General features: G+C 36.3%; 2 protein-coding genes across 2 annotated transcripts; both read left to right on the top strand.

Annotated features, from left to right (window-relative positions):
* Positions 1 to 3,040: 3,040 nt before the first annotated feature.
* Positions 3,041 to 5,925, top strand: LOC137406279 (uncharacterized). The gene is made up of 3 exons (XM_068092823.1): positions 3,041 to 3,174; positions 3,747 to 3,910; positions 4,903 to 5,925. The coding sequence occupies exons 2-3, from the start codon at positions 3,775 to 3,777 to the stop codon at positions 5,688 to 5,690; spliced, it is 924 nt and encodes a 307-aa protein (XP_067948924.1). The 5' UTR covers positions 3,041 to 3,174; positions 3,747 to 3,774; the 3' UTR covers positions 5,691 to 5,925.
* A 7,868-nt stretch (positions 5,926 to 13,793) lies between these two features.
* Positions 13,794 to 18,893, top strand: LOC137407589 (uncharacterized). Its single transcript, XM_068094085.1, has 4 exons — positions 13,794 to 14,222; positions 15,733 to 15,800; positions 17,745 to 17,908; positions 18,106 to 18,893. The coding sequence occupies exons 1-4, from the start codon at positions 13,794 to 13,796 to the stop codon at positions 18,891 to 18,893; spliced, it is 1,449 nt and encodes a 482-aa protein (XP_067950186.1).
* The last annotated feature ends 3,386 nt before the right edge of the window (positions 18,894 to 22,279 follow it).

Here is a 22,279-nt window from a genome sequence, read left to right as displayed (position 1 = left end):
TATCACCTTATTTGAACATAAAACCACTTTGGAAAAACATACATGAAACTGAGAAGATGTATAGAGGAATAACATGGTGAGCATAAGACTGGCATGGTACACATGACATTGACATGGTACACATGACATTGAAATGGTACACATAACACTGGCATGGTACACATGACATTGACATGGTACACATGACATTGAAATGGTACACATAACACTGGCATGATACACATGACATTGACATGGTACACATGACATTGAAATGGTACACATGACATTGACACGGTACACGTAACATTGATATGGTACACATGATATGACATTGAAATGGTACACATAGCATTGACATGGTACGCATGATATGACATTGAAATGGTAGACATAACATTGACATTGTACACATGGCATGACATTGACATGCCACACGTGAGACTGACTTGGGACAAGTGCCACTGACATGCAACTGACATGGTGTATATCAGATTGGCATGGTGCGTGTGAGACCGACCCTGTATACATGAGAATGATATGGTGTTCATAAAAGGTTGTATGTCGTGAGACTGATGAGGTTTGTCAAAGACTGACATGACATGTATGAGATTTACACTAAACAGATGAAACTGATGATGTGCATGAGGCTTGCATAGTGTGAGACTTCTTGAACCTAACTTGTGAGTGAGATGTTGATCTGGAGTGCATGTATGATGCTACTAGAGCTGCTTACTTTTTGTACATAGTTTTGACTAATGGGTGATTGCATAGATATGCTAAATATGCGTACGGACAATGTGCCTATATGTTAATGGGTTTCTATATGTTGCTTTGAACAAAAGTGACGTTTTTCAGTAGCGCTAACTTTGTGTGAGCAGCCCTTGAAGATCTAGTATGATGTCTGCTTAGCTGCTTAGCTCACTACAAGCAGAGACTTCGTGTTTTTTAAGAGACATTGTTGTACAAACAATGTCTCCGTGACCTAGCCGAACATGACTGAGTCCAGTGGCAAGGGAACCTTGAGGACTGGAAACATACCCAGTTGCAGAAAGTAATTTAAGGTTGGACATCATTTCTGTCACCACTAGAGGCCTTTTGAGGAAACTGAACCCGACCTGTTGTGTGGCCAAACATCAGGTTGGAGAACCCGACCTGTTGTGTGGCCAAACAACAGGTTGGAGAACCCGACCTGTTGTGTGGCCAAACATCAGGTTGGAGAACCCGACCTGTTGTGTGGCCGAACAACAGGTTGGAGAACTCGACCCGTTGTGTGGCCAAACAACAGGTTGGAGAACCCGACATGTTGTGTGGCCAAACAACAGGTTGGAGAACCCGACCTGTGACATAGAACACCAGAACTGCAGATGACAGTGCTAGCTTTAGTTGTAGACTGGCCTGTAAAGTCATACATTCATAACTTATGACCCAATTCGAGAATCATTTTATATGTTTGTTAGTCAGTTACAACAATATTAAAAACAAAAATTATTTTTCGTTGGTAACAGAATTAGCCAATGAAACACGAGCAAACACCGACACTCCTAATTTAGTTTTGCCATCAGATGCCTTCCCTAAACACATCCCCAACCCCATCCCCATCCCTTTAATTCTGTTATTGAACAAATTGTTAACCCTCTTGTATCCAGATGCAACTCAGCAATCACTGGATAACTGCAGCATATCCGCCAAACTTTTAGCTTCTGTGCTAAATAATGCAGCATAAAGCACTGAAATAATAGCTCGTTATTTCATAATTAACACCTTCTAATTCTTTTGCGTAACTTTTTTATTTATAAAGGACCTTGCAAGCCAAGCAAAATTTATTGGCTGCGAACACATGTGACCTGCAACTCCTTGTGTAAACAAGGGTGCAAATGTTTGAGTAAAGCTCTTACCCATTGTGATAAGTCATCAACAATCGCTCATATTTGTATTGCATTATGAAAGCCTGCTATCTACTCATTTGCTCTCCTGCAAACCCGTTTTTACGCAAGCACTTGGTTTGAGAGACCAGTAACCATGCAAATGTGATAGCTCACGTTGGGATGCACGTGCCTACTCTAACTGTGGTATGCAGTGGTGTTAAGATACCCTTGTGGTTTTCAAGGAATTTAAAAAATGGCATATTGCTCTTGCTAACAAATACATGATGTGATACAAATTACAATTATATCAAATTGTACAACTACAGCTCTTTCTGTACCGAATAGTATAATCATGATATCTGAGCATTGCTGGCATCACTGGAGACTGGCATACTGTGAACCAATGGCTTTTATTGGCCAATAGAAACTCTGTGTTTCATAATATGACATACATGTAAGTATATAAAGATTAGTTGGCTCTTCGATAGAGAGATAAAATTGTTTTTACAAGCAGCTGTCATCATGACGTTAAATCTTCCAAATTTTTTAGTTTTTTATTTCAACACATTTTTTGATAGTGTAGTTAAGCAGGACATATTAAACACATACTCAAAAATTCAAAATATAATATAAACTTAGCCCGTTGACTAAAGTAACTCATTTTGTTATTTAAAGAAAAAATAAGCTATTTGAATCTCTAGGTATTATATTTTTAGGTGTTTTAGTGACTTTTATTGCGCAGTCTATTATCATTTTTATATAAAATTTTTTACATGTGGTGCCATAAAAATTTGAATAAAAACAAACGTATTGCAATGTGGTGGCATAAATGTGAAAACAAAAATTTATATAAGGAAGAAAAAGACATGAAGTTACTAAGTTTAAGTATATAGCTGATCCCTTTTGACAAAAGATTAAACAGCTTAATAATATATTTATCAGAAGAAAAATGGTGTCATGTCTTTTATAGAGGTCAGTTTTACTGATGAGTGGATACAGTTGCTAACAATTCTCATTGAAGCGTGTCACAAATTAAATTCTCAATAAACTATTAATCCAGCAATTGAACTGTTCAACTGATTGGAGGTGGGTAAATAGCTGCTCTGGCTACGCTCCTGGATAGCCTTACATAAACTCCAGTTAGCAAACAACATTCAAGCCTGGGTTATACAACAATACAGCATATAAAGGTATGCAAAAGGGAGCTCTCAGCATAGAGAGCTGAGCTGCCGTAAGATACATCTGCGAAGAAACCATCCAACCGTATACCGGTAATCTTGTTGAGCTGAATTAATAGTTGAAGAGACGGTGTTGTCGCCTTGTGCAGGTAAGTGATTCTGTATACCAGTGTAAGCAGGCACCTGCTTACTAAAGTCAACTAAAGGTTTTGTGAGATATATAACAGTTAATTGTGGCTTTCTTGTTTATCTATCGCTCAAATAGTTAAAAGCGAATGTATTTATTAAAAGTTTTTTGTTTGTATGTGATTCCGGCATAGTTGAATATGTTTGGCAGATTTAAGATCATTGTTAAAACACTTCAATTTTAGTTTTCAAATATTTTATAGATATATTGATGTGTATATAAAAAATAATTACATCCTTTTTAAACTCATTTCTATACGGGATGTAGAGAGGAAAAAAATAGTTGGTGGAGATAGGTTATTTCATAACTAGGCTGTTCTTATTTCACATAGTGCTTTGAATGTTGAGTTTACTTGCTGTGCAAAACTAGTGACCTATATCTTCTCAAACATATTGGAAAATTGCCAAATAGGGTATCTCTCTCTCTCTCTCTCTTTCACTTGTCATTTGATGCAATGAACAGAACTAATATAGGCCACAAGGTCATATTTCCATACCATGCAATATAGTTTGTATGTGATACACTTTGTTACAGGTAACAAATTACTTGAAAACTATTCGTGATGGAGATGGAGTTTGAGAAAGAATCTAAAGGCACAAATCCAAAATGGACCCCTGTCCTAATCGTATCTCAAATTCTTATCTTGGGATTGACTATGGTGTTCAACTTTCTCTCAGCTGGTGGCCCCGTTGTTTCAGGTAGGCTTCTAGTATAACCTTTTTGTAAGTAATTAACTTTTTTGTAATAAGTGATAATGTAAGCTGTGAACTGGAAGAGTCTAGGCTTCTACATTATCTTTGGCTTCATTGAAGATAACCCACTATCTGATCACCAAAATTATTATCCCGATTAGTGATATATGCTTCAAAAGGTTATCGTATTAGTTTGACACACTGCAATAAAATGTGCTATGAAGCTATCTGCATTTCTCTAATTGTGGTTAAAATGAAAGAGAAGACAACACCTAATTTTGAGTTTTGTACTCAGTTGTAGGACATTCTTATTCCATTTTCTAAACTATTATTTGAATCTGTTAAGAAGAATTGTGCATTTTTTGCTATTTTATAAAAAAAGTTGGAACACTGGTCTAGATTATCGATTCGAAAATGCGATGGCTCCAAACCTACTGACCCTAAATTAACAGACGAAATGCTTGTTGAAGCTTTCGTCAATATTTAGGCATCCCCTAGTCATGTTTTTTGCCATTAGCCTCATTAAACAAGCTTGTAGAGAGTCTCAAAAAGTGCTGATCATGTTTAGCTTCTAATTGCAGTAAACTTCATCATGCGTCTTGATTTGAACAAACGCTAGTTTTTCGTAAAGGTATTTCTTTGCTCCACTCTCCACCACCTTCACAAGACATCACCTTTATAACACTTGTTCTCACTTGAAGATTCCGACAGCCGTTTGAGGTTTACATCATGCTGATGTAACCAATTTTGTGAGATTTTCCGATTAATTGCTGATTGGCTCACTTCGTTTTGAAATTCTTTGTAACTTCTGGAAAAAACAAACTTTATGGCAGTGCTACAATTCTTTTACTTGGTTTTACTGCTTGTTAATTCTACTTCTATGTTGAGTGTGTTGCTCTGCAACTTCTGTTTATACTAACCTTTGTTAAACAAGATATTGAAAGAGCGGAAGACGGATTTGTTTTCACCTACCTTGAGCTAAGCATTACTTGTTACAGATATTTACTTGAGTGAGACAGGAAATATCTCTGACAAGTACTTCACCAAACTGACGCCAGCAGGCTGGACCTTTTCTATCTGGGGCTTCATCTACGCATGGCAGGTTATCCACTGTATCTACAGTCTGACTCTAATCTGCCGCAAGAACAAAGATGGCGTCCCGTTGTATCGTCAACCAGGTCACATCCACTTCAGCTTCTACATCGTCTACATGCTCAACAACGCCCTTAACACATCATGGATTTTCATATTCGATCGAGAGCTTTTAGAGCTATCTTTTGTTTTTCTCTGTTTTATCACTTTTACGTTGTATATCTGTGGAGTGATAGTTTGCAAATATCTGTACGAGGCTGGAAGCTATCTTAGTTCTACAGGGAATTATAAGGATATCTGGCTAACTAGAATATTGATTCTGAATGGTGTAGCGTTCTATGGTACGTGGTGTACACTGGCATCGCTTCTCAACTTTAGCATCGCCATACAGTATCGAGCAAATGTAGATGCCGATACTTGCGCCTGGATTTCTCTCGCTTTTATTACCGTCGAGTTAATCGCTTGGTTTATTCTTGAAACTTTTGTTTTTGATAAACATCTCCGCTACTGCTTCTCTCAATATATTGTGTTGGTCGTTGCTTTCTCTGGTATACTATCCAATCAGTATGACCCGTCTGCTCCAGCCCCGTACTACATCTATGGATTTGTTCTTCTGGGCATATCTGTGTTTTTAAGCTTAGTTAAAGTCATAGTAATGTTTGTCAAAGGTTACAAGTATCCAATTACTTACTGATACACTGTTTATAGCTCATACCAAAGATATTATTTAATGTTTTCTTGTACAGATTTTGATCTTTTTTAATTTCTTTTGCATGCATTCCTAAAATTCTAGCTCAAATATTTTTAGATGAGATTTTTAAAGTTTTAAAAAATATAGCAAACACCGCTACTTGTACGACTTGACAAAATTAGCTAACTAAGCTTTTAACAAATTATTATTGTTTATGTTTTTATATTATTTATTTAACAATAACATCTCATTTTGAATTTTAACGCATTATTTTGTTATGATAGTTTTTCTTGGGAATTATCAGCAAGGAACCAAAAGGAATTACAGCGCTAACAAATATCTATAAATCTGGAAACATGAGATCCCAGGCTAGTTTACCTTTACACAAGGATGTCTCCAAGCCTTATGACTTTAATAAAAAGCAATTGGTACAACAGAACTAATCTCACACATCCAAATTACAGTGAATAGAATGAGTCAATGGTTCATGTTATAAAAGTTAGCCTTTACTAATAAAACGGAACCTTAGTACACTTTTAATGTTAAAGGTTTTTGCGTATGGCTGGGTATTGTGACACACTAAATGACCATGTGGAGTTTGGCTCACGAATCTGATGATTCTTCTTGGAAGGAAGCAAGACACAGTCCTACCTGTTTTGTAAACATGTTTCAATTTTTCTTGGTACAAACAATAGCAGAAGCGAACAACAACTCTCCTATAAAAGCTTTCACTATCAAAGGTCACTACAAAGGTCACGCATCGGCGTTGAACTTGCTGTCATACTGTGTTTGATTACAAAAATTATTTCATTGAGAGCCATCAGAAACTCTCCTTTTAAAGCCACTTAAGGTTCATCAACCATTAAACCATAGCTCCACTGCATAGAGGTTTGTTACACAAAAGCTTTTTTGTCAAAGAATAATCTAAAAAGTTGTTATCCGTGTTCAGTCATTATTGTTTCACGTAATTCTATTTTATTGTATTCACACTCTAGTGTATCTCATTAGTCTCTCTCACTTTTAGTTTTTACCAGCATAATATAATTTATTACACAAAATAAAAAGAACCCACATTACCTAATAAATGTCTGGTCCTCGCTGCGTATGAAAAACAAGAGTCAACGCTCAGACCGCAGTTAGTAACAAGTTTTAATTGAACTTTTCGCCATGCTCATTGATTGGGGATTTATTTTAAAATTTGAACTGCCGAGTCTATTAATTGCTTTGCTCTAGTAGTAATTTATTTGAACTTTTGCTGCCAAAGGGTCTTCCACATCCTTTTCAGACAATGCAACTAGAAATGTAATTTTTAAAGTTCTAGGAAGTGTTATTTTGTTTTATTGAATAGCGAAGAAATTGCTAGCACAAACTACTTGAAATTTATGTGCTTGTTTCCCAACATATTTTTAATCCCATAAACTCTAATTTACTTTTATGAAAGTAAAATAGCACTCCTCAACAATTAAAAACAATTCACAACTGTTAAATTCTATGATTTAGAGCGCTAGAGACATGAATGGAGTTACCTACACTTGCTATGCACCGCTATCAGTGCTATGAGTTTTATTCAAACTGTAGGAAAAGTTTATTAGTCAGTGTGGTTGCGCTTTAGTGTTCCTGGAGCTCAAGCTGAGTCAGGATGGCCTAATTCATATGTGTCAAACTCACGCCACCCGCCCGGCGGGCCATATGTGGCCCATCTTGTAATCATATTTGGCCTGCCAAGTCATTTTACATTATCGTTATTCCTGGCCCATCGATACGAAGCGCTGATAATATTACACTGCACAAAACTGCATATCCCTTAATGCAACGCTTAAGCTGCCTCGCCACATACTTCTGGCAGGGGCGGATCTACTGTGGTGCATATGGTGCAAATGCACCGCCATAAATATGGCAAAAACTTAAAAATAAGATTTAAAATCCATCAAGAATTGAGTAAATTACAATTCATTTCACTGAGAACTTGCTTTGGGAGGAAATGAACAAAAACGGCCTAGTAGAGCTCGCTATAACGAACCAGTTTTAATAACATTGGCCTGAATTTGTTTAGCTTATAAACAAGTGAAAGTGGTCCCGATAAACATCCCCAATTGAGCCACAACTTTTTCGAAAGAAGTACTACAAGCAATTTTAAAAGCAAAATGTCTCAAAAGAAAGGTCAAGAACGAACTGTAGATCATTTCTTTCAACGAAAAAACAACAATTCAAAAAAGTATGCCCTAATATGTTTGTTTTATAATAGCATTGTTATGTAGCTAATACTACGAAACATTTTTTATGGTAGTTTGCAGAAATGATGGCTAATTTCTGCACAGCCAAACCAAATGGCTGTTGAAGTTTTGTGATTGATTTTGTCTTGATTTTATTTTATTGCTCAAATGTTTGTTAACTTTCTGTTTACATGTAATCTTGATATAAATAGTATAAGGAACATAAAACACCAATTTAATTAATCATATCTAATGTCAATTTTTATCTCTAAATTTGTTGTTTGCTGCAAATAAATGATTACACTTTTTTGGGCTCAAACACACCTCTCCTTCATTCTAAGATGCCTAAATTTTAAAAAGTTCCGCTAGCGCGGAGCCAGGTAAGGGGGTCGCCCCGCGCACCCCCTCTCACTCTAGATATATTACACAAATTTTGCACTACACACTTTTTTTCCTAGATCCGCCCCTGCTTCTGGCATCAATTAAGTCTAGCTATTGAAAGATATTACGAAGATAGCCGTTAGCCTGATCAGCACTGCTGTCCATCCTGAGAATCTTCACAACACAAGGCTTTACATGTAAATGAACTTGTTGCCAAAAAAATGCCAGGTATCCAGCTTCGGTCAGAGCATATAATCAGATCAGAGACATAAACGCAAAGTGAAGTGAATGATTTAAATTGTTATTGCTGAAAAGTACACATTTTATGTATATTTCCAGGTTTTGTTGCGTATTTTTGTTCACATTTCTAACTGGTGTAATTTTGATAAGAGATATTTTTAAGGAGAGCAAAATATTTTGAAATATTTAAGTTTATTTTTTATATACAATGACAGGAGCAAAGGAATTTGAATTTTATTTCCACCAAAATATTTTTATGAAGAGCAAAAAATTACATAGAGGTAATTTAAAGTTCAAGTTTGTTTCAGTACAATATTCCTGTCTGTTTCTATATGTACATACCTATATGTACATGTACATATATGTACATGTACATACCTATATGTACATGTACATACCTATATGTACATGTACATACCTATATGTACATGTACACATATGTACATGTACCTATATGTACATGTACATACCTATATGTACATGTACATATATGTACATGTACCTATATGTACATGTACATACCTATAGGTACATGTACATATATGTACATGTACATATATGTACATGTACCTATATGTACATGTACATACCTATAGGTACATGTAGATATATGTACATGTACCTATAGGTATGTACATGTACCTATATGTACATGTACATACCTATAGGTACATGTAGATATATGTACATGTACCTATAGGTATGTACATGTACCTATATGTACATGTACATACCTATAGGTACATGTACATATATGTACATGTACCTATAGGTATGTACATGTACATATAAGTACATGTACATATAGGTACATGTACATATAGGTATGTACATATAGGTACATGTACATATAGGTACATGTACATGTACATATATGTACATGTACATATATGTACATGTACCTATATGTACATGTACCTATAGGTACATGTACATATATGTACATAGGTACTTATGTTCGAAAACATTTAGTTTTAGTGTTTAATGAATGTTTATACTGTTCGCCCGCGACCTAAAGGTGTTTCAAATTTTGGCTCCTTGTACAATTGAGTTTAACATCCCTGGCCTAATCCATGCTAACCAATGTTGGCTGCGTTGAGTCACAAGCTTCAGCTGTGATTAACTCATAACGTTACGTTTCACTAGCTTTATTAGAAAGCAGCCAGATTTGAATTACTACTGTCAATTGTTAAGTTATCAATTATCATGGGATTATTTACTAAAGATTACAGATCAGTTGCCTACGCTGTTTTATTTTATTATGTCATGTTATATTGTTTCTTGTCACATTTCGGTAGATGTTAAGTACTTTTACTTGCTATCATACTGTAATTTTTCATATTTTATTGCATTCATAATTATTGCGCTCAACAAGTTGGCATAGGAATAATATTGACATGTTCGTTTAGGTTTCCCGGTACTCAATAAAGATTGTGATCTGCATAATAAACAGTGAAATCACATCACGTATAATCTTATGCGTTGAACAAAGTTAAGAGTTTCAACAAAACTCTATAGTAAAACCTTCCTCTAATCATGGGTGAGAACAACTGATGAAACAGTAACAGCCACGGTGTAGACAACACAAAAGATGTTCCGAACCAGCAAAGAAAAGATAACTCCAATCAGCCAACAGTGTAGAAAAAACATAGATATATAAACCTAGATTGGCCAATAGGGAAAAAGCCTGTCAGACTTAAATAGCATGACGTAACGTCATTGTATTGTACCTCATGCTTGACTGCACTGTTGTTAACAATGGAGCTAATGAGGAGAAGGTGACAAAATCACATTTATTTTAACATAAAGACCTTTTTGGATACATAATCTAGTAAACTAAAGCAATTCTGTGATAATATCTGATAACCACCATAGATTAAAACTATAAAAGCTATGAATTGTTGCACACTAATCATGAGCCATCAGGGCTTTATTTGCCACCCTCTGCTATCCCCATTCTCTCTTTTTTCCTTCTCCAAAGAAGAAGTGAGAAAAGAAATAGAGAGAAGGGGGAAAGGAGAGGGGGGCAAACAGCCCACCCATCCAAAGAGCCAGACCCTGGTTAGGTAAAAGACTAATATCATGTTGAACTAAACATGACTAAATATGATGAGCCTGTGAAGTTTTGATCTGATCAGGGAAATGGAATCAATGGCTTTCTTAGCTAGAGCTGGAACGAGACCAAAGAATGCAGGGTCGGACCAGGCTCAGTGTCAGTAATGAGGGCCAAGATTGGGTCGGACCGGGTCAGCACGCGCGATTTTTTATTCATTTAAGGTTAAGAGATAGTTCTATTACAGCCTAATGTTGTGACATCAATAAACTAAGATAAAAGAAACCATTATCACACCAATCATTATATTTTGTGGCTTGGTTTATAGATGCCATCTACAACTTATGGCTAGACATTGGTGGATCAATGCTATTCAATGGGTGTTAGATTAATGGCATGATTTGGCTAGTGTTTTTATTACAGATTTTATTTTCAACTGCTATTATAATCAACAAGAGATTAGTTAAGAAATACTTTATAAATATAGAAATAGATAACCCAGCATAGTGGAAAGCAAAAATCCATCACTTCCCTAAAACTTCTGGTATTAGTGGAAAAAACTAAAAATAAAATAAATTTGCTGGATTGAAGGTTCTTAGACGCGCTTTTAAGTTCCTCAGGATGCCCTCGTTGTAAATGCCTTAATAGTATTGAGGTGGACCTTTCTTTGTAGCTTAAAGGTGGACTTGCAACAAAAGTCACATTACAGTTATTTGGTATCATAAGATTCACCATGTCTTACTCTGTTGTATTGTAGGTGCAAAATATATGGGAATGTGATTACAAGCTCTTCAAAGCTCCAAAACGAACATTTACTCACAGCCACACGAGACCGCCGTAGTTTGGATTCGCTTTTCAAAGCGGCTCAAATGGGACGTAGTCGTTACAGGATGGTTTCTGTTTACATTTTCATGCAACCTCATTCGTCGAAATATTTTCACAAATATACTTCACGCATTCGATAAAACCATGTCTATTGTTCTTACGCGTCTGTTTTATCGTCATTGTAATGTTGTCACTTTTAGCACTGATATCTTTTAACTTACCATAAAACATCGTTAAACTTTTTAACCTTAGCTCAAAGGAGTACATATCATTGTCTGATAATCATGACAAGCCTGTTGGTCACCTGTGATAATTAAAAAGTGCTGCAAAAATTATTTGCGAAGTATTGGGTCACATGATCAGATTACGACTTGACGATTGAATAATGCCAAAACAAAACTGTAAAGCGGTGAGCATTTATATTTGATACGGGGTCTTCGGTAAAACCCGAAGTGTTTGTCATAAACTAGTGCTACGATAAGTTTTATATTGAGATTTTTATTGGCCTTTCAATTCACGTGAAAACATCACGTGACAAGACGATAACCAAACTGTAATGAATACGTCAGAGAAATAAAGAGATTCCAATCTACGGCGGCTTTTCGTTTTTGAGCTTTTAAGAGCTTGTAATGACCTTTCCACATATTTGGCACCTACAACACAACAGAGTAAGACATGGTGAATCTTTTGATACCAAATAACTGTGATGTGAATTTTGTTGCCAGTCAACCTTTAAGACATACTTGCATACTCATCATATTTAGTCATGTTTAGTTCAGCATGGTATTAGTCTATTTACCTAGCCAGGGTCTGGCTCTTTGAGTGGATGGGCTATTTGCCCCCCCCGCCCCAACCCCACCCTCTCCTTTCCCCCTTCTCTCTTTCTCCCTTCTCACTTCTTCTTTGGAGAAGGGGAAAAGAGAAAATGGGGATAGGAGAGGGTGGCAAATAAAGCCCTGATGGCTCATGACTTGTGTGCAACAATTCATAGCTTTTATAGTTTTAATCTAAGGTGGTTTGCAGATATTATCACAGAACTGCGTTAGTTTACTGGATTATGTATCCAAGAAGGTTTTTATGTGAAAATAAATGTAATTTGTCACCTTCTCCTCATTAGCTCCATTGTTAACAACAGTGCAGTCAAGCATGAGGTACAATACAATGACGTTACGTCATGCTATTTAAGTCTGACAGGCTTTTTCCCTATTGGCCAATCTAGGTTTATATATCTATGAGAAAAACAAGAGCTGTAACAGAAACATACATACCAGCCACAGTGAAGAAACCACATGAGCTGAACTACAAACACTAAGATTAACTCATTCACGGTTTAGATATCATGATTTATGCCTGCATTACAACCTAGCAAAAGTCAACTGTGAGTACCTAGACAAAACCAGTCATTTAAATTAAAATTTCAGTAATTTACAATTGGCCATTCTTGATTTAGGTATCACAGTGCAGTTTTTATTTTAACTTTGCTCTATTTGTAGCTATTTTCTGGCAACTTTTTTTAAGCACTCAAGTATTTTCCTTTTGAGCAGCTCGCCTTTTGGCCATTGACTTCAGCATGTCTGAGGTTGGAGAAGCTTCGGTGATGCCCCGCACCGGCGATGCTGATGGTGTGCATGATGGTATGCCAAGCATGGAATCCATAGATGACAGCAGTGAAAACTTGACTTTTAGTGAAACACAGGAAATTTCTAATTCAAATAATGATTATAAATTCAATAACGCTCCCACTTCTAGTTTACTAGGCAAAAGCATGCACTTACAACGAAAGGTAAAACTGTCTAACATTGGGAGAGAAAGCCGAATTTCTGAGGTAAACTTGAAACTAACCAAACAAATCATGGTTCAGTACAAACATATTGATAAGGTCCAGCATAATGTAACAAAAGAAACTTCTATTGACAAGCTGTATGAAATTTGTGACAACGTTGATGCTAGAATTATCAGGACTAATGATATGCATCATGGATTAGTAGCTCTGTGTAATACTGATATGGAATCAAATAAAATGATAGAAACAATAAAGCCCATGTATGATGGCCTTATAATCACAGCTTATTCTCCAAAAGATTCAATAGAGGATCACATGGGCACGGTGAAAGAATTGCAACTGCGGGAAGCTCAAATGAAAATCGCTGAAGCCAACAGAGAAATAGAAGCACAGGCTATTTGAGGAGATGGGAAGAGAGAAAGAATCTTACTCTCTACCTCTCCTTCAGCATCTTCTATAATGCATTGCGTAAAACAAACGACAAAGCAGTCAACCAAACCAAGGAAACTGATTTACCATTTAATGAAGTAGACAGACAACACACAACCAGAACAGAACAGAAACAAGCACAATCATGCAGAGAAGTAGCTAGAATTATTGAACACATAACTATGGATGTTGAGAACAGAAGAAACCCAACCAGTTTTCTACCGGATAAATCGAAAAGTATCATGTCTACTTCTGACACCACAAAGTCAGAACCATCAATTGTAGAACAACTAGCAGCCTGCCTGACAGCAACATTTAGAAGTTCACATAAATCCGTAGAATCCAGTGCATTCGAAGGAAATGTCTTAGAATTCAATGATTGGGAAGTAGACCTGGATTCCTATCTTCGTGCTGAACATATAAAGGGTAGCTACAGACTACAAAAGCCCACTATTCTTAAGCTTGAGTTGCAGGGAGCTGTAACTGCAACTCGCCTCGTCAATGCGCTAAGGAAGGAACTAGACAAAGAAGCTTTCTGGAGTGAGTCTCAAATAGTGCTGGGATACATATCCAATGATGTCAGAAAGTTTCATCTGTATATGGCCAACAGGGTAAGTGAAATTAGAAAAGCAACTGAACCCAAACAATGGAACCATGTTCCGACAGATTTCAATTCAGCAGACATACATGGATACATCCCATACAAATTTAGTTTGGAGCATAGGAAAAGATTATTAGTCAGTGTGGTTGCGCTTTAGTGTTCCCGGAGCACTTGCCGAGTCAGGATGGATAAATCCGTGCTAACCAGTGATAGCTGCCGGAGTTGAGTCATAAATTAAAGTTGTAATTAACTCATAACGTTACATTTCACTAGCTTTTGTAGAAAGCAGCCAGTTTGAATTACTACTAATGTCAAATTGTCAATTACTAAGTTGTCAATTACCATGAGATTATTTACTAGAGATTACAGGTTAGTAGCCTGTGCTGTTTTATTTTATTATACCATGTTATATTTTTTCTTATCACATTTCAGTTGATGTTCAGTACTTTTACTTGCTATCATACTGTAATTTTTCATATTTTATTGCATTCATAATTATTGTGCTCAACAAGTTGGCATAGGAATAATACTGAGATGTTCGTTTAGGTTTCACTGTACTCAATAAAGATTGCGATCTGCATAATAACCGGTGAAATCACCTCACGTATAATCCTATGCGTTGAACAAAGTTAAGAGGTTCCACAAAAATTTTATCCACACATACCATTAGTAGACAACTCCTTCGCTGGTTCTCAGGACTTTTGTCACTTTCAATATAAAAGGTAAATGTTTGTATGGTTTGCTGCCATATACTGGTGTGCTCAGGGTCACAAATGCTGCTACAAAACAATCGCATTTTCATTTGAAGCCAGTCAGTCTTTCCGACTGCTTCAATATTTACATAAGAATATGAGAGGGCTTATCGATCCATCTGTTTGGGCCTCAAATATGGAGTTTATAGACGCAAACTGTAGAAATAAGATATGAGATTAATACAAGAGACTCACGTTGGACCAAACGTGTTGGGGTGCCTGATCCATATTACGTAAAGCTATCATATTATGTGATTTGTCATGACATCTTCCATACAGAGGTTGGGGTTGCTTATGCAACCGCTGAGAAAATCCTACATTTTTGATGCCATCTATATAAAACTCTGAATGATAAAATTAAAAAAACATATTTTTCATTCTTCTCATGAGTTCGCGAATGACCTGTTGCCTTATCATAATGATAGATCCTCAGTGTGGAACTCCGGATGTCAGCGTATAACATAAACTGTTATCAGTGACATATACTATCAGAGCGTTCAGCAAACTTTTGAATCTCTCTAGATCAATATTTTGTAGATCGGTTAACTGATTTAAACTAAAACTCTGTTATCTTAGCATTTTAAGCTCAGATCAATCTTGGAAATTTCAGCAAGCGTATAATAATCAGAGTCTGCTAGGGGATGTCAAGAAAATTTATCATTGCACAAAATCTTGCAAAAAACATTCTTGCAGAAATCAACACATTACCGAGATATGCCTGGGTAATATCTTATAAATATGTTTTGCATAAGGCCACAATGGTGACAGGTTGCTCTAGATGAGCTGGTTAATTTGACATGTGGACAAGTGTCTGCGTTACATTGGTCACCCATGAGGTACCAATGAGCTACTATAGTATTGACAGTACGTATAATAGTTTAGTACACAACAAAAGTAAGCCAGTTTCAATATAAGCTGTACTGAGTACAGAACTTAAAGTTATCACTTGTTTATCTTTCTCATACCCTTCCAATAGCAGCAATGCCAAATCTACTCATATGACCTGCTGCTGTGTGTCAAAAATTCAAATCACAATCTTCAAGTCAAACAGGTTAGTCAGACCAATAAAACTAACCCTTTAATTAGAGCCCGAGAGCCACTGCTCTGTCTACACCCCTTGTAGTTTTATATAAGTAACACTTATCAGCGAACAACTGAGGTCAGGTTATGCAATGCTAGCAGCATATAAGGAGCTGCAGAGAGGCGTTGTCAGCATAACAAATTAAGCCACAGACAGTTCTTCTGTGAAGAAAGCCATCTTACACCAGTTACAGTTACAGATCACAGTGTCGGCGCTCTGTGCAGGTGGGTGGTCAAGTACACCAGTATAAACAAGCACTTGCTAGCTAACATCAGTTGAGACTTTTTGAGATATGCTAAGCTTGTTAGTAGCTTTTCTATTGGCATTAAAATAGGACTAATAAATGTACTGTAGTACAGTTCATATTTAAACGTCTTTTGAGGCGAGCAAGTGGTACAAATTAACAAAGACCATTTTCATATATTGCATGAATACATTAGTAAAGCATTATATATACTCAAATTTTGTTTTCTCAATAAACTCACATACAAAGAAAAAACTTACTTTTCTTCTCATGTAACATTTGTTTATAATTTTTTTATTACAAAATATGATTTATAAAGTACAAGCAGGTTGTATGTTAATATAGTTAATCATATTTGTTTAGTTTAATCACACCTTTTGATATTCTGAGACAACTACCTATATATTCAATTTAAGTATCATGGACAACTTATTGCCTAAATGGTACTGTCTGCTAACAAGTCACTCGACTGAAGAAATAATATTAATATTAAAAGTAAACACTGTAAAGTATCTTACAATATCATATCACATCTCTACTGCTACAAACGACATGTCAGTGAAAATTGAATTGCAAAGATCTCATGATATTTTATTGTTTGCACTATTTTATTCATCAGTATTTCACACTAGTACCGTTTGCAAGCAGGTGGAATTTTAAAATGAAAACAAATATAATGACAAATATTGGTTACTCCTGGTTATTAAATATCGCATAATATTAAACTTTAATTAAAACTACTGCAGAATACATCCAAATGGCTTATTTGGTTAAGATTTGGTTACGAAGTTTGCGATTAGACATTTCTTAGTGTGATCCTGCCATTCTAGTGTGTTACGATAGTGTTGTGGTATCATCATACTTTTTATGCTTCTCTCTGTTGGATGTATTGAACTCGCTGTACATTTGTCACTGAGTTATCCCTACATGAAATTATCCTTAACTGTCATGCATCATAGTAGAATAACAAGCTCAGAGCTCTCAGTACTAAATCTATTCACGAAGATGTACAAATCCTGCAGCGTAACTTATACATAATATGAATGCCATTGCAATCATATAACATATAAAGGTCTGAGTAGCTGCCAGTCTAGGCAAACAATGTACGTGCAATACATCATACGTAGATGTCAGGTTTACAACTCTTACATACTACATATATATTCAGCCTTGGGAAGACTAGAAGGACTATTGTATGAAGGAAGAGACACTAGACAATCAGACACTAGACAATTATTCAAAGTTCAGAGTATACATGTACAGTATGTACTGTATATATGTATATATTATGTAACTGTATACATATAACAACACATACAGTTATGTAACAACATAACTGTATGTGCTGCTCAACGCAAGCACATACAGTTAATGCGCTTGACCGCTTAAGTTAATGCTTGCGTTGACCTTCAATTCTTACGATGTGAAAATTAGAGAACTTATATTTCGTTTCAGGCAAAAGTTCATCTCAGCAAACCCTATAATGGAAATGGAGCCTACAAAAGACACACGTTTTAAAAACCCAAAGTGGACACCTATCCTAATCATAGCTCAAATTCTTGTATTTGCGCTGACCTTGACTTTCAACTATCTTTCTTCTGGCGGTACTGATACATCAGGTACTAGTTTAAACCCTAAACTTACAATGGCATTTTTATAAACGTATATATCTCTACTTTTAATGTAAAAAACTGTACATATACTACTTTGTCCAATACCAGGCTTTTCCCACACATTGTAACCATTATTGGTTTTTCCGTCACTCACCTAAAAGATCAGCAAATTGTAACATATGTCGATATATTTTGTCTTTTAGGTATTTATATGAATCGGACAGGAGATATCGCCAATAAATATGTGACAAAACTATCACTTTCCGGCTGGACCTTCACTATATGGATTTTCATCTATATCTGGCAGAGTATCCACTGCATTTACTGTCTGACTCTAATCTGCCGCAAGAACAAAGATGGCGTCCCGTTGTACCGTCAACCAGGTCACATCCACTTCAGCTTCTACATCGTCTACATGCTCAACAACGCTTTTAACATCGCATGGGTTTTCATATTCGACCGAGAGCTTTTAGAGCTATCTGTCATTTTTATCTGCTTGATAACTTTTACATTGTATATTTGTGGAGTGATAGTTTGCAAATATCTGTACGAGGCTGGTAGCTATCTTAGTTCTACAGGAAATTATAAGGATATCTGGCTAACTAGACTTATAACTCTGAATGGTGTAGCATTCTACGGTACTTGGTGTACACTGGCGTCGCTTCTCAATTTTAGCATCGTATTACAGTATCGTGCGACTTTAGATGCCGATACTTGCGCTTGGGTTATTGTTGGGATCATCACATTTGAGTTGGTCGTTTGGTTTGTCCTTGAAACTTTTGTATTTGATAAACATCTCCGCTACTGCTTCTCTCAATACATCGTATTGGTTGTTGCACTTTGCGGATTACTGACCAGAAATTACGACCCATCTGCTCCAGCCCCGTACTATATCTATGCAATTGTTCTTTTGGGTATATCTGTGTTTTTAGGTTTAGTTAAAGTCATAGTAATGTTTGTCAAAGGTTACAAGTATCCAATTACTTACTGATACACTGTTCATAGCTCATACCAAAGATTGTATTTTTGTATTATTGTATTTTTAGATTTTTAGAAGTTATTTTACGAAACAAACATTTTAACTGCTGTAGAAAAAGTAGAAAATTGATGTAGATAGATTTTATTAAATTAAGCTGTTATATTTTTGATTTAAATTTGAAACTTAAGTTTAAAGTTTAAATTTTTAAATTTGTATAAGTCTAATGTGTGCTGTTATATTGTTTGTCAGTAAATACATCGCATGTAATCTGGCTTTCTTGGGAATTTCTTTGAACATCAAAAGACTGCTTATTTAATCGGCTTTCTTGGGAATAAATACAAATGAGTGATAAATAAATACAATACAAATAAATACAAAAGAGTGCCTGACATTTTCTACAACGCTAGCTGATTAACCTATCCATGAAACCATAAGTAAGAGATTACAAATTATTTCACTTTCACGCGTAACTGTGACCGCCCTCTTTTCAGTTATCTCAATAAAAGATGCAACAGTTAGCGCCAGAAGTTATTCAATATCGCCCAATTGCACCGTTAAAAGAAAATTAGCCATGAAGCTGTTATTAGAGCGCATGAAAGTTGACTTGCAACAAAATTCACCTTACAGTTATTTGGTATCAAAAGATTCACCATATCTTACTCTGCTGTGTTGTAGGTGCCAAATATGTGGAAATGTGATTACAAGCTCTTAAAAGCTCAAAAACGAACAGTTAATTGTTAAAGGTTAAACGCCGTAGGTTGAAACCAATTTATTGCTCTGACGAACTCAAGAAATTTAGTCATTGTTTTGATACGTGATGTTCTCACGTGAATTGAAAGGCCAATAAAAGGCTCAATATAAAACTTCTCAAAGCTCTAATTTATGATAAACACTTTGAGTTTTACCGAAACACCCGTATCAAATATAGATACTCGCTACCTTACAGTTTCGTTTCAGCTTGGTCTAATCTTCTAGTCGTAATCTGATCATGTGACCCATATTTCCTGCTAAATGACGCGAACAGTTTCTGCAGCATTTTTCGACTATCACGGGTGACTGACAGGCTCATGTTTATCAGAGGATGATATGCACTATTTTGAGTTAATATTAAAAAATTAAACGAGTTTTATATTGTGTTTAAGTTATAAGTGTTTGTTTTATTGAATGAGAGAAGTATATTTGGGAAAATATTTCGATAAAAGACGTTGTATGAAAGTGTAAACAGAAGCCATCTTGTTCAGCTGCATCCCATTTGAGCCGTTTTGGAAAGGGATTCTAATCTACGGCGTTTTTGTGATGGCTGCGATTAACTGTTCGTTTTGAGCTTTTAAGAGCTTGTAATCACATTTCCACATATTTTGCACTTACAACACAACAGAGTAAGACATGGTGAATCTTTTCATATCAAATAACTGTAATGTGAAGTTTGTTGCAAGTCAACCTTTAAAAGATCCAAGTATTGTAAATAGAACAATTCGACTGCAAATCAAAAGCTGATGCAAACCTATAATCAATGTAAAGATGAGCATCGGTATTGGCTGTTTTCAACCGTTATGGAGTACCTTAGGCTATGTTGGTAAAGGTCATACCCTATCTCCCACCCTTACCAGCCTACACAGATTTGCTGATGCACCTGGGCTAACAAAAACCCCAGACTCTAAAAGCAGCAAAATATATTGCACTCATTTAATATGAAAAAGTAGATAAGAAAATATTTCCGAATAAAACCGCAGCTGTTTTCCCTTCTAGTCTTCATTGGCTGCTATTGCTACAGGACCTCGCTCTGATTGGTCACTATAGTTATACTTTGGTAGCTTCAACTGTTGTTAGTAGAGATATAAACATATATGTATATATATATGTATAATTAAAATTGTTTCCTCACCCTGGTTAACCCATATGGGTGGTAGTTTCTGCTCTAACTTGAGTCTCCTACCAGAGACCTGGGAGTTTGAGCACTCGCCTCAAGATCTTAGCTGTTCCCAAAAGCGCACTTTTCTGCAACTCACCTGAGTTGATTGCTGTCGGTATTTGGGCAAGCCACATTTTATGCGCCGGTGTTATTGCGCCCAGTGCCCCAATGACTACTGGGATTACAGTTGTTCTTACATCTCAGCATTTTTCAATCTCTTCTCCAAGAGGGAGATATTTCTCTAACTTTTCTTTTTCTTTGCTGGCTATACTGTAGTCATTGGGTACTGCTATATCTATTGTAGTAGCCCTCTTGTTCTCCTTGTCCACCACCACTATTAATATCTGGTTGGTTTGCCAGGACATGCTTGTCAGTCCGGATGTAGAAGTCCCAGAGGATCTTAGCGCGGTCATTTTCATTGACCTTACCAGGAGCTTCCCACCAATGTTGTGATTTATTAAGGCCATACTTGTCACATAGACTTCTATACACAACACTTGCGACATGATTATGCCGCTCAGTGTATGCGTTTCCTGCTAGCTGCTTACATCCATTGATGCTGTGTTGGATGGTCTCAGGTGCATCTTTGCACAGTCTGCATCTAGGATCGTCTCTAGTGTGATAGATTTTTGTTTGAGTTGCCTTGTTGGATGCACTTACTCCTGGGCTGCCATGATTAACGACTCTGTATTGGCCGTTAAATTTTCTTTGTTCAGCCACATGTATGTCTGGTGAAGATCGCCAACCTTAGATATTTGTCGGTGGTAAGCACCATGAAGAGGTTTCGTGTGCCAGTCAATTTCCTCATCATCAGGGCGATGGTCCATTGTAAGAGCAGCCGATTGAAATTCAGCTAGCAACTTATCTGAAGTGGCCATGGAGGCTGCATAGGCTTTCATGCTTTGCTCTTCCGCTTTCGCTGTCCGCTGTATATATATATATATATATATATGTATGTATATATATATAAAATATATATATATATATATATATATATACATATATATATATATATATATATATATATATATATATATATATATATATATATACTCATGCTACAGACAGTACTGTTTCGGCTATTGAAGCCTCATCAGTGCAGCTCAGAGCTTAGGCAAGGGACACAAATCCCATTACCAATGAGAGTTGATTTCCTGCCATGAAACAACTAGGTTGCCTCACAGACTTTAAGAAAATCAATGTGCTGGCACCAGAGTGCTCAAATCACAAAAGTGATGAGCTTTGCACAAAGGCTAATAGTGCCACACCTCTCACAGAGTGCTCAACCAAACCGAAGTAAGGGAGCATATACTCATGCTACAGACAGTACTGTTTCGGCTATTGAAGCCTCATCAGTGCAGCTCAGAGCTTAGGCAAGGAACACAAATCCCATTACCAATGAGAGTTGATTTCCTGCCATGAAACAACTAGGTTGCCTCACAGACTTTAAGAAAATCAATGTGCTGGCACCAGAGTGCTCAAATCA

The sequence above is a fragment of the Watersipora subatra genome, chromosome 1 (genome assembly GCF_963576615.1).
Source record: "Watersipora subatra chromosome 1, tzWatSuba1.1, whole genome shotgun sequence".
NCBI lineage: Eukaryota > Metazoa > Bryozoa > Gymnolaemata > Cheilostomatida > Watersiporidae > Watersipora > Watersipora subatra.
This window is presented reverse-complemented; position numbering and strand designations above follow the sequence as displayed.

Coding starts and splice junctions, on each gene's coding strand:
- LOC137406279 (XM_068092823.1), top strand. CDS start 3,775: ATGGAGATGGAGTTTGAGAAAGAATCTAAAGGCACAAATCCAAAATGG. Junction 3,911..4,902: donor TGGTGGCCCCGTTGTTTCAG/GTAGGCTTCTAG, acceptor TACTTGTTACAG/ATATTTACTTGAGTGAGACA.
- LOC137407589 (XM_068094085.1), top strand. CDS start 13,794: ATGGATGTTGAGAACAGAAGAAACCCAACCAGTTTTCTACCGGATAAA. Junction 14,223..15,732: donor ATCTGTATATGGCCAACAGG/GTAAGTGAAATT, acceptor CAATGGTGACAG/GTTGCTCTAGATGAGCTGGT. Junction 15,801..17,744: donor TTACATTGGTCACCCATGAG/GTACCAATGAGC, acceptor ATTTCGTTTCAG/GCAAAAGTTCATCTCAGCAA.